Here is a 12,268-nt window from a genome sequence, read left to right as displayed (position 1 = left end):
TGTGTAGGTCTACAATCTTGTCCCTGACATCCTTGGACAGCTCTTTGGTCTTGGCCATGGTGGAGAGTCTGGAATCGGATTGATTGATTGCTTCTGTGGACAGGTGTCTTTTATACAGGTAACGAGCTGAGATTAGGAGCTCTCCCTTTAAGAGAGTGCTCCTAATCTCAGCTCGTTACCTGTATAAAAGACACCTGGGAGCCAGAAATCTTGCTGATTGATAGGGGATCAAATACTTATTTCCCTCATTAACATGCAAATCAATGTATAACTTTTTTGAAATGCGTTTTTCTGGATTTTTTTGTTGTTATTCTGTCTCTCACTGTTAAAATACACCTACCATTAAAATTATAGACTGATCATTTCTTTGTCAGTGGGCAAACGTACAAAATCAGCAGGGGATCAAATTCACTGTATTCTACAAACAGCAGTCATACAATATACTAAACACAAAATTCTTTATTTGTATCAAAATATACAGATTGCATACCTGCATTTTCTTGTTAAAGGTTCAATTTAATCAGGGAGTCTGTGTGAGTTTGTGTGTGAATAGCTCAACAATGTGAACAGGTGCCCAGCTTGGTTCCAGTTTGCACTATAGTAACAAAAACATCAATTGTCTGGTCCTCCTGCTTTTGAATCCCTATCAGTTTTCATTGTAACAACAAAAATACATTCCTGGATCTCAGTTTATTCCAGTGTGCGCGGCACAGACACACGACATTTCATATGAAGACAGCAGAATATTTCTCAAACTTTCACTCTCAAAGCATTGTTCATTTTCTTCCAAACCCACTTGATCTTAAATCCAAATGAAAACATTTTTCAAAGTGGAGACACCATCAGACTATTATTGTTTTTATCTGGGCATTCCATAGAAAAGAAAACAGGAATTAAAAAAATACCAAAAAAAGGCCAGTTATTGGAAGTATTGTACAGCAAAGATGTTAACTGGTGTGAACAAGTCTTGTACTGTGACCTCCTCCTCGATTAAAGGGATCTAGTGTTCGTAATGTGATTGGTGGGGGGTGGAGGTCAGTCAGAGCTCCCCCAGCGAAGTCCAGTCCCCCCACCCCCCCGGGCCCGGATCAGGCCAGTCTCGTCAGAGCGCCGGGTTCAGGGCGTCATACAGCCGCTGCACTGCCAGCTCCACCATCTCCTTCAGCGACTCGTCGTCAGCGCTGCCCTCCTCGTAGTCCACCGTCTGCAGGGAACACGAGAGAGAGAGAGAGAGATACAGTTTAGGGAGGTGAATTGGCCTTACACAATACTGATGAAATGTATTCCTTCTGCTTTGACTATTTTTGCTGTATGATTTTGACAAGATTTATAAAAGAAACATCAGACTACGATGAAGGCTGGCTGCAGTGGATTCATAAGGTGCAGAAACATTTAATTAGGCTAATTTTAGCTTTCATAACATAGCTCTGTCTTGGAGGCGAGACTCCAACACTCACTCGGGTCTCCAGGCAGATGTAGGCCGTTTTCCCATCCACCGTCACGGAGATGTTCTTGCCATCCTTGAAATCCACACAGTCCTCTCCGAACATGTCCCTGTGGTGTGTAAGATAAGAGGAGACGGTCATTAATGGAGGCAACACAGTGTCCTGCTGTCCTCCTGCAAAGCATGTTTCACCTGGAAAAGAAAAGCTAACATTCACATTATTATTTTGTAAGGATAAGGGCGTCTGCCAAGAAATGAAAATAATAATAATAATAATAATAATAATAATAATAATAATAGGACATTATAAGAAAAAAAAACTACATTACCTTTGTCTGATTTTTTTTTTTAAATGTTTGATTAAAGAAAAAGATTGATATTATTTCAACATTTCATATCAGGTGGTCATCCCTCTTTTAAACTATAATACAATATAATAAACATCTTACTTACTGTAGCATGACTTCTAGTCTCTTCTGGTAAATGTCCATATCTACCTTCCCCCTTACAGAGGTCTCCATGACTGCAAATGCAAGGAAAAGCATTTTGAATGACTGATTCAAATATTCTCTTTGTGAGGCAAGAAGCTTTATTTTTTTATAGCTAAGCCTGTGTCAAATAACTTGACATGCAAAGTAATCCTCCTTTTTTCCATATGTGTTAGAGAAAGGGCCTTCAATCAGGAAATATAATAAGCTAATCTCTCTCAAGAGGGGATAAAGTTCAACCGAACAGTATTACTTCACAAAAACTTTCCTTATTATTTTTAGGATTATATGTAGTTTGTTTTGCTAGTGTCGCATTACAGAGAAGAGAAGAGATCTTAACCTCTTCCCTGGAAAGCGCTCTCTTCCCACACACTGCACAGAAGTGCGTAAGTGCTTGATCTTACTTCAGTTCTTTTCAAAGATTAGATACCAAGAGAAAGACAGATAGACACACATTCATATGTATTTTTTTTTCTTTTTACAGACTCAAGCAGCAAATCAAGTACTTATGCACTTCTAGATTGCGTTTAGGGGGGGAGAGAGAGGCAACAAAAGGCTAGTTGCAGAGGTCTGAGCATCGAATGCTGTGCTGTGATCCCTGCGTATTGAGCGTTCAGGCACTGAGACAGGCAAGACTGATAATAGTAATTCAAGTATTGTTGGTTCATATTTATTTTTGTAAGAAACATTTTCATTAGACCATTACTGATCGGTCTCAACAGTTGGCGAGGTACGGTGGGCTTCTCGATTTGTGTCACCTCTGCGGCCCAGGGAAGTAAAGACAGACCTTTCTGAGCCTTGGGGTTAGACTGCACTTCCAGGACCACTGTGGTGACGGCATCGGCATACATGTCATTGAGGGGGTTGGCAATCCACTGAAACAGAACACACACAATAGTTTGAAAACGTTGATTCCCGGGGCCAGCTCCCAGGGGGGCTTTACTGCAACACTATTGCATTCTGGGTTATTCAGGATGCCTACTGAGGCCTGTGGGATCAATGTAAGAAAGCAGACGAGACCGAAGAGAAAGGCCACACCCGATCACCTTCTATCAGAAACCTCACCAACGTACAGCATGTGGATTAGTGACAGCAAAGCCATGACACACATGCTGGGACGTTCTCCAGCTTCATGGCTGATGAAGATGTCAGACTATCTCTTTCCCCAAACCCATTTTAAAGACCATCAATCTGTGGCAAGTATCATCACAACAGAAATAAGATATAGCTGTGCTCCACACTAAAACATCTAGAATGTGTAAATGTATGAGATCAGTTGCATGTTCTTTGCTTTATTCTACTCTTAGCCATTTTGTATTATCTCATTATCATACTGACTGCACGCTATATACAGACGGGTGACAAATTTAAGGAAATACCTGAATAAATGAGTGGAGGAACATAATGAATGCTGGTAACCCTGAACAGGTGTACTGCATGATACAATTAAGCAATTAACATCCTGTCATGCTCTGTGGCATGTATACAAATGCTGAGCATGCCCAGCTGACCTCGATTTTGGATCAAGATAGCAAGAGGAAAGGATCGAAGTGATTGTGAAAGAGGGGTCGTTATTGGGGTACGAATGACAGGAGCTTCAGTCACAAAGACACTCAACTGGCTCGTGTTCTGGACAAGTGGGCGAGTGCATGTGTGGGACACCAAGAGAACGGGACAGGCCTGACTGCTTGACCCCTACAGTTAGGGGGTCTGGAGACTCTGTTATGCTGGGGCATTTTCCTGGCATGGTTTGGGTCCATTTGTCTCCTTAGAGGGAAGGGTCACTGCAAATCATGACAAAGTTACTCTGAGTGATCACCTTTATCCTATGGTGACACATTTCTATCCTGATGGGAGTGGTCTCTTCCAGGATGACAATGCCCCATCCACAAGGCACGAGGGTCACTGAATGGTGTGATGAGCATGAAAATGATGTGACTCATATGCTATGGCCTTCACAGTACCAGATCTCAACCCAATTGAACACCTATGGGAGATTTTGGACCGACGTGTTAGACAGTGCTCTCCACTACCATCATCATCAAAACACCAGAAGATACTGTTTTAGAGGGAATATCTTTTGGAAGAATGGTGTTCATCCCTCCAGTAGAGTCCAGAGACTCGTACAATCTGTGCCAAGAGCATTGAAGCTGTTTTGGGGCTCGTGGTGCCCAAGACCCGTCTGTATATGCCATGGATAAGGGTGTCTGCTAAGTAAATTAATAATAATGAAAAAAAAAAAAAAAAAAAAAGGTCTATTTTCTTATATCACTGTAGAGACTATGATACAGTAGATATTTATGTACGAGTATACGGTGTTGACATGAGCGGAGGTAATTCCCATGATGCAATTTCCCCATATTAGAGATCCCCTCACCTCCAGGATCACCATCCCCGCCTTCTGCACCAAGGTTACGTTCTTGAATATCTTCAAGGTGGGTCTGTCCAGAGTCTCGATCTCTTCCACCTCCCCTGAAACCGGAGGAACGAGGACACAGGATGTCAATTTAGTGGAAATGCTTATAAAGCCTTGGATCAGATTGAACAAATATTCCAAAGTGCTCCCATACCTGCCAGGCTGCACAGCTGGTTGACCAGTACAGAGTAGGGCCCGGTGAAGGGGATTGCCATGGTCTGCTTCACTGTGCTCATGGACAGATCCGTGTAATCTGAAACAGGAAACATTGACATGAAGGGCTGCATGGATTAACTCAAACATTCAACAATGAAGCATCAAAATGGATCAAAGCATTACTCACTGGACAGGTCAGACGGAGTGAGAATGTGATAGTTGAAGTTGCGCTTCACGAGGATTCCCGATACTCTCTGGCCCTGTTCACACTTTTTGTCCGCCAGGGACCCCATTACCTGACGGGAAACATTTCAAAAGAGACCCACAGGGCTGAGCAAGAAAACCAGTAAAGCAATGCGAAACTGCATTCACGTTGTTCAGGTGATTTCTGGACTCGGCAAGCTGACGTTTTACCAAAATGAATCAAGCCGACGCACATTAAACCTACAAGTCACGGGCTAGTACTCAATAATCATTTTGAAGAGACAGCTTCACTTAAAACACACAAAACGTTATTGTTTGGAGTTCAATTAACAGCGTCCTTCAGATCTGGTCCTTGAGGGATGAATCATGTCTGTTTTTCATTCCCCCCGAGCTCTTAATAATCATAAAACTAATTATTCACTTAACTAGTTGAATAATTGTAGGTGTAGGTGGTGGTTTTAGTAATGAGACCTATCGTCCCTACAGCTGGATTGTGTCCCTTCAGGGCTTGATTTGAATTTCAAAGTGCTACGGTGCTTGAAATGACATTACACAGAGTACCAAGTACCCATCCGGGGCCCAGACTAAACTCCCCCTTTTAAAGCCTACTGACATTTCAATCAATCCTGACCCGTAGGCAGTGGACTCGGAGACCAAATAAACCCTGCTCAAGCATCCGACCGCCTGCTCCTACCGCGGACCGCTCACCTTGGCCAGTTTCTCGCCTCTGAAGTTGAGGGTGACGGCCTCTGTGTTGCGGGGGTTGTGCACCTCGATGTGGACCTCATCGTTGTCCTCGTACTCACGGATCAGTGCCGCCTTGAGCCTGGCCATCTCATTCTGCTCTCCGTGCACCAGGATCTGCCAGCACAGAGGGGCGCACAGACACCAGATATGAGCGGGGATGCAGGGAAGATCTGAACATCGAGACTTGACTCTTGTCCAGGCTTTTCAGTGGAATAGGTCAGTGGACTGTAAACATTTCTGATTCTGATGCTTTCATAATTAAAAAAAATAAATTATGATTTGTTTTGCTGTAGGAATGAAATTCTATGAATTGTGCGTCATAATGTGCAACCAGCACTAATTAATCAAAAGTACAATTACTTATTTAGAATTACTGGATACAATTCTGGGTGACTAAGAGTGTGAAATGTTACCCACACTGAAGGCATCATCATGCACACAGAAATGTTGACTCAACCTGCTGACATCAAGCATGCCAAAACATTTCTGTCAATCATTATATTAATAGGATAGGACATTAAGGTCTTCTTTACTTGTAATGCATTCATAACATCTCCAAGTATTAGTAGAAGTAAGAGAAGGAAAAGATAAAAGCAAAAATCAAACTAAATGCTCTCAAATTTAACAAGGAAAAATTAAGAGAACGAATCTGCGTTCTTTTATTTCGGATACCTAATTAACAACTACAAGACAAAGACACCTGGGTGTCATTTAGAGACCCTGGCAGCGCAGAGACCAAACCTTTGGATTCTAATCAACGTGGCTTTATCTGCGACACGGTACAGGCAGAAGGGCAGCAGGTTTACCACGTGTGGCGGCTTGAGCGCGCGGATAAATTCGCTGGTCTGCTGGTAGTCGGTGTGAGCGGAGAAGGAGATGTAATCCACCGACATCTTCAGCGGCAACTTCTGCCCAGACATGGTGGTGATCTCCTCTGGCTCAGACATGATGTGCTACAGAGAGAGAGGATACGGTGTTTGTGTCTCAAATATAAAGGGGAACTATTCACACCCTCATTGGTCAAAGTACAAGCATAACTGTTTTTGATTTGCTGTCTCCTCACCTTGGCAAGCGTTCCTTCCACACAGTAGCCGGCGATGATGACGCCGTTCCTCTTGTCGGTGCACCAGCTCTCAAACAGCTCTCTGGACAGCCCGCTCTGCATCATACCCGGGGAGGCCATGACCACACTGGGGCCAATATCATCGAAGTGATCCATGCTCTGGGACAAGAGAGAGGAAGAGCGAGAGGTTGAGAGGGTGCGACCACCAACAAGAAGCGACCTATACAGGGGAGGAATTCAAGAGTACCCAGTTTCTACGGGTCTGAGTTTTTTCACGTGCCAATCCTGTCCAGTGACAACAGTAAGAAACGCAGCGTTTCTCACTATCGCGCCACACTCACCTTGAGGTTGCTGATGTGCTTGAATACGAAGGGGTTGTTGATGTTGATGGCCTTGCGGATCTTGTCGTTCATGGCGTTGACGTAGGTCTGGTACACGGCCATGCACTTCTTAGCCAGGGATGACGCGTAGTAGATGGGAATGTCGTGCAGCTCCGGGTGGTTCTGCCAGTACTCGTCTGGAAATCAAGGATGGAAAGCATCAGCTCTCTGCACATGGTCCCTCCTGGGGCTGAAACTGTGCTTAATGAGGTGGCATTTCAAATAGCTCAAAATAAAGCACCAACCACCCACGCTGTAATGTAAACTGCTTCATTTCACACTGATATCACCACTTCCATGACTACAACTTAGCAAATGCTTTCAGTAGTGTATGAGCACAACTGAAGAGCATAGTTTTCAAGACAAATATCCAAGTTTCCAAGGATGTACTGAAGTATCTTGCACACTCTTTAAATCAATGCCTATAAGGTGGAAGAGGGGAGGTCAGTGAACACACCCAGAATGAGCAGCAGCTCCTGGGCTCTCCCTAAGGCGAACACGGGGATGAGGCAACGGCCCTCTCTGTTGACGATGTCGTGGACTGTGTTACAGAAACGGGCCTCTCTCTCCTCTCTCTTCTCGTGGATGTGCGTTCCGTACGTGGATTCCTGGGAAAGTGTGGGGAATATATACATTTTTTTCATTTCTTTCAAAAGAGTAGACAGTTTCTGAATCATTATACAAAACTAAGAGCCCTCTTTTGGGAAGCTTCAACTAAGAGTTATAACATAGCCATTGCTAGAGCAGCTGAAAAAAAGCACGCTAATTCAGAGGGGGTAAAAAATAGATATTTTAACTGCTTTTACAAACACAAAAATATACTTCCCCCTGTCAACAGCCATACATTAAAACAACAGGATTTTCAGTCTGCCTCCTAAAGTCTGTTAATCTGTTACAGTGCTTTAGTATGTGAAGCAGTTATCTAAGCCACCTGTGGATTAACATTTAATGCCATTATTTCAGCCGTCTAGAAAGACAGAGGAGGTAATGCATTTGGTGACACGATAATCATTTTCACTTTTTCCATACAAACTCACAATGATTAGGATGTCAGGCTTAACGCTGGGGATCTCTGCAGCCATCAGATGTCTGTCCTCCTGGCGGGAGAAGTCTCCAGTGTACAGCAGCTGGGGAGGGACAGGGACACCTCTTACTCAGAAACTCAGACAACAGCACAGTACACACTCATAATACAAAAATGATGCTCTCCCCTACCTCTAGAATATATTGCCTCAATGGAAGAACTACAATGCTGGAAATTGATTAATTAAATTAAGGTCTGTATTTAGATTTTATTCATAGTCGCCTTTGAAATTAATAACGAATACAAATAAATACATAAATAAATAAAAGCCTAGCATTGTAAATACATACAGTACTGTGCAAAAGTTATAGGCAGATGTAAAAAAATGCTATAAAGTAAGAAAGCTTTCAAAAATAGACATGTTAAGAGATTATATTAATCAGTTAACTAAATGCAAAGTGAGTGAACAGAAGAAAAATCTACATCAAATCAATATTTGGTGTGACCACCCTTTGCCTTCAAAACAGCATCAATTCTTCTAGGTACACTTGCACAGTCAGGGATTTTGTAGGCATATAGTCAGGTGTATGATTAAACAATTATACCAAACAGGTGCTAATGATCATCAATTCAATGTGTAGGTTGAAACACAATCAATAACTGAAACAGAAACAGCTGTGTAGGAGGAATAAAACTGGGTGAGGAACAGCCAAACTCAGCTAACAAGGTGAGGTTACTGAAGACAGTTTACTGTCAAAAATCATACACCATGGCAAGACTGAGCACAGCAACAAGACACAAGGTAGTTATACTGCAAAAGCAAGGTCTCTCCTGGGCAGACATTTCAAGGCAGACAGGGGTTTCCAGATGTGCTGTCCAAGCTCTTTTGAAGAAGCACAAAGAAACGGGCAACGTTGAGGACCGCAGACACAGTGGTCGGCCAAGGAAACTTACTGCAGCAGATGAAAGACGCATCATGCTGACTTCCCTTCACAATCAGAAGATGTCCAGCAGCGCCAACATCTCAGAATTGGCAGAAAACAGTGGGACCCTGGTACACCCATCTACTATCCGGAGAAGTCTGGTCAGAAGTGGCCTTCATGGAAGACTTGCGGCCAAAAAAACATACCTCCGATGTGGGAAGGCCAAGCGACTCAACTATGCACAAAAACACAGGAACTGGGGTGCAGAAAAATGGCAGCAGGTCTGGACTGATGAGTCAAAATGTGAAATATTTGTCTGTAGCAGAAGGCAGTTTATTCGCCGAAGGGCTGCAGAGCGGTACACGAATGAGTGTCTGCAGGCAACAGTGAAGCATGGTGGAGGTTCCTTGCAAGTTTGGGGCTGCATTTCTGCAAATGGAGTTGGGGATTTGGTCAGAATATATGGTCTCCTCAATGATGAGAAGTGCAGGCAGATACTTATTCATCATGCAATACCATCAGGGAGGCATCTGATTGGCCCCAAATTTATTCTGCAGCATGACAATGACCTCAAACATACAGCGACAGTCATTAAGAACTATCTTCTGCGTAAAGAAGAACAAGGAGTCCTGGAAGTGATGGTATGGCCCCCACAGAGCCCTGATCTCAACATCATCGAGTCTGTCTGGGATTACATGAAGAGAGAGAAGCAACTGAGGCGCCTAAATCCACAGAAGAACTGTGGTTAGTTCTCCAAGATGTTTGGGCCAACCTACCTGCCGAGTTCCTTCAAAACCTGTGTGTAAGTGTACCTAGAAGAATTGATGCTGTTTTGAAGGCAAAGCGTGGTCACACCAAATATGAATTTGATTTAAGATTTTTTCTTCTGTTCACTCACTTTATATAATCTATTAACATCCATTTTTGAAAGCATTCATACGTTACAGCATTTTTTACACCTGCCTAAAACTTTTGCACAGTACTGTATGAGTCAAGGCTTATATATTTCATGAATCCCAGTGTAATCTCTCATCCTCATGCAGCTCCAGACAGGGGGGGCACATTTGCAGTGGGAACCCACCTTTACACCTGCGATTTCAATCATAAACATGGCGGCTCCCAGCACATGGCCGGCGTGGTAGCACCAGAATTTAATGCCGGCGACCTCCTTCACTTCATGGAAGTTGATGGTTTCTATCTTGTCCATGCTTTCCTCCAGATCTGTCTCCGTATACAGCATGTCATCGGCTGAGATGTTGCTAGAAACAGATAAAAGTAATAAAAGTTCACTTCACCAGACAGAGGGATCAGTGCCCACGGATTTATAAAGCTCCAGCAGGTTTATCATTATAAAACAGTTTTTATATAATTTGTTTTTCTTTCCCACAGACATACCCTTTCACCTGCATCTCTACATGGTGACTAACTGTATTGATGAATCTCAGAATCATAACAACAATGTTGCTGTGCTTCATCTACATATAGGAGTGCTGGTATTGGCTTCCACAATGCCTTACACCCCCCAGTGTGAACACAAATAAGAGAGGATAAAAACATGATCAAGGGGTTCAATATCTTGTCAACAGAGCAATCCAAACATAACATCACATCATCTGCATAACATCAGACTACTTTAAAGCCCACTCATCCTCATACAGTAAAAGTAAAGTTTCCTTACCTGACTTTAACATAATCGGACAAAAGCCACCGATAAATGGCTTTGGTTGCATGCGTCATGAAGGTTCTGCCCTTGAAGCTGGTCTTCTGCAGGAACCAAGGCAGGGCCCCGCAGTGATCCAGGTGAAAACTAGCAAAGGCAAAGCATGTACGTTTCAGACCATACACAAATCCAACTACAATCACAGTGACACAGGCAGGCACATAAACCAAAGCCACCCAAGAGGCTGGAGGGTGGGACTCACTGGCTGATGAGGAGCAGGTCAATCTCAGCAGGGTCAATCAAGTCAATGTAGGGAAGGGCATCCATGCCCTCCAGACCAGGATGGATGCCACAATCCAGCTGCAGAGGAAGAGAGACAAGATCTGAGATCTGCTGCACAGGTTGGCCACCTGCTGGACACAGTATTATGAAGCTCAGTTGGGGGAACCTGTGATGGATTAGAGAGGATGTCTTACCATGATTTTTCTCCCCTTGAACTCCAAGATGATGCATGATCTTCCCACCTCCTGCCCTGCTCCACTGGGAGGGGAAAATGTGAAAGTGTCAGAGACCTTACATCCATCAATCAGACTCAAAAGTCATTGCTGCTTCAAATGCAGGGTAAGGGTATCAACAACAGCAAGAGAGTACAGAGCAGGACTTCTTTCAACAGTGACTTCACTTTGTGTGCAACCAGATAGAAAGAGCGGTCTCTGCCCACAAGCCTCATTTATCATATACTGACTCTTTTGATAAAGAAATGTTTATCTAAGCTGTATCTCACCGGGAGTACAGATGTAACTGACCTAAACAGTCACTAAACAGTTTACTGTGATATTGGGTAAATCCTGAGATGTATTCGGAAAATGGGGATTTTTCCAGAAGATCAAATTTGGAGTCAGAGCAAAGACATGTAAAACATATGGCTGGTTTCACAGATCTTCATCATTGGTTGTCTAAAATTACTCTACCTAAAATAACACCGAGTAGTCCATGACTAGTGCTAATCTGAGTTTGTGAAACCTGCCGATATCGATAGCAAGACACGAACTAATTGGTTTTACAGTTCATCTTGGCCTATCCTGCCATATGTGAAATTTGTATCCTGCCTTTGACCCAACCCTAGATGATAGTGAGTGTTTAAAGATTATTTATTGATGTTGATACGTTGCGAGGCACACTGGACAGTAGGAAGAGGGATACGTATTAAGAAACGGGCCGGCGGTGCAGTGTATTACAATCGTGCTAATAAAACTTGACAGTTGATAAAGAATTAGATTTTCTACACATTAGGTTTGAAGTTATCATTAACGTAATGTTTTACTGGGTGTTAAAAAAATGCACAACTAATGCAAAACTAAACTAGACCGGTAACGAAACAAATCCATTATAAACCGATCTAGTCATGTTCCATGCATTGCAACTCTTACACATAATCCTCAAACACAAACTCACAGAGGTCTGATTAAGAGCTGGTCGCTTTCCTCTGCGGGTACAGACACGTCGGCTTTCCTCTTCGCAGCCATTTATATATATATATATTTTAAAAATCGGTTATTTTATAAGACTGGATACATTTACTGGACCATAGTGCACGCGCAAAAAACGTCACACTGCTCTTCCGCTCTCGTGAGGAGCCGCAGGTACACTTCCGCCTGCACGCACAACTCATGTCCGGCTGGGAAACAAACGCGCATTTATCTTTCCTCAGGTTCCCAAGTATATGTCATTTAACTTTAAAAAGAGCGTGCCTATGCGAAACT

The 12,268-nt window shown here is 43.1% G+C and overlaps 1 protein-coding gene across 1 annotated transcript; it reads right to left on the bottom strand.

The window, feature by feature from the left end:
* Positions 1-444: 444 nt before the first annotated feature.
* cpsf3 (cleavage and polyadenylation specific factor 3) lies at positions 445-12,135 on the bottom strand. Its single transcript, XM_066716477.1, has 18 exons — positions 11,961-12,135; positions 10,982-11,045; positions 10,768-10,865; positions 10,524-10,652; positions 9,927-10,104; positions 7,936-8,025; positions 7,356-7,506; positions 6,860-7,035; positions 6,519-6,677; positions 6,262-6,408; positions 5,417-5,569; positions 4,692-4,800; positions 4,503-4,601; positions 4,310-4,404; positions 2,720-2,807; positions 1,898-1,967; positions 1,458-1,554; positions 445-1,204 (listed from the first exon to the last, which is right to left on the bottom strand). The coding sequence occupies exons 1-18, from the start codon at positions 12,029-12,031 to the stop codon at positions 1,103-1,105; spliced, it is 2,076 nt and encodes a 691-aa protein (XP_066572574.1). The 5' UTR covers positions 12,032-12,135; the 3' UTR covers positions 445-1,102.
* Positions 12,136-12,268: the final 133 nt, after the last annotated feature.

This window comes from Amia ocellicauda, chromosome 1 (assembly GCF_036373705.1).
Source record: "Amia ocellicauda isolate fAmiCal2 chromosome 1, fAmiCal2.hap1, whole genome shotgun sequence".
In the NCBI taxonomy this organism is placed as follows: domain Eukaryota; kingdom Metazoa; phylum Chordata; class Actinopteri; order Amiiformes; family Amiidae; genus Amia; species Amia ocellicauda.
Note: the sequence above shows the minus strand (reverse complement) of the source record. Positions and strands in the feature narration are given on the sequence as shown.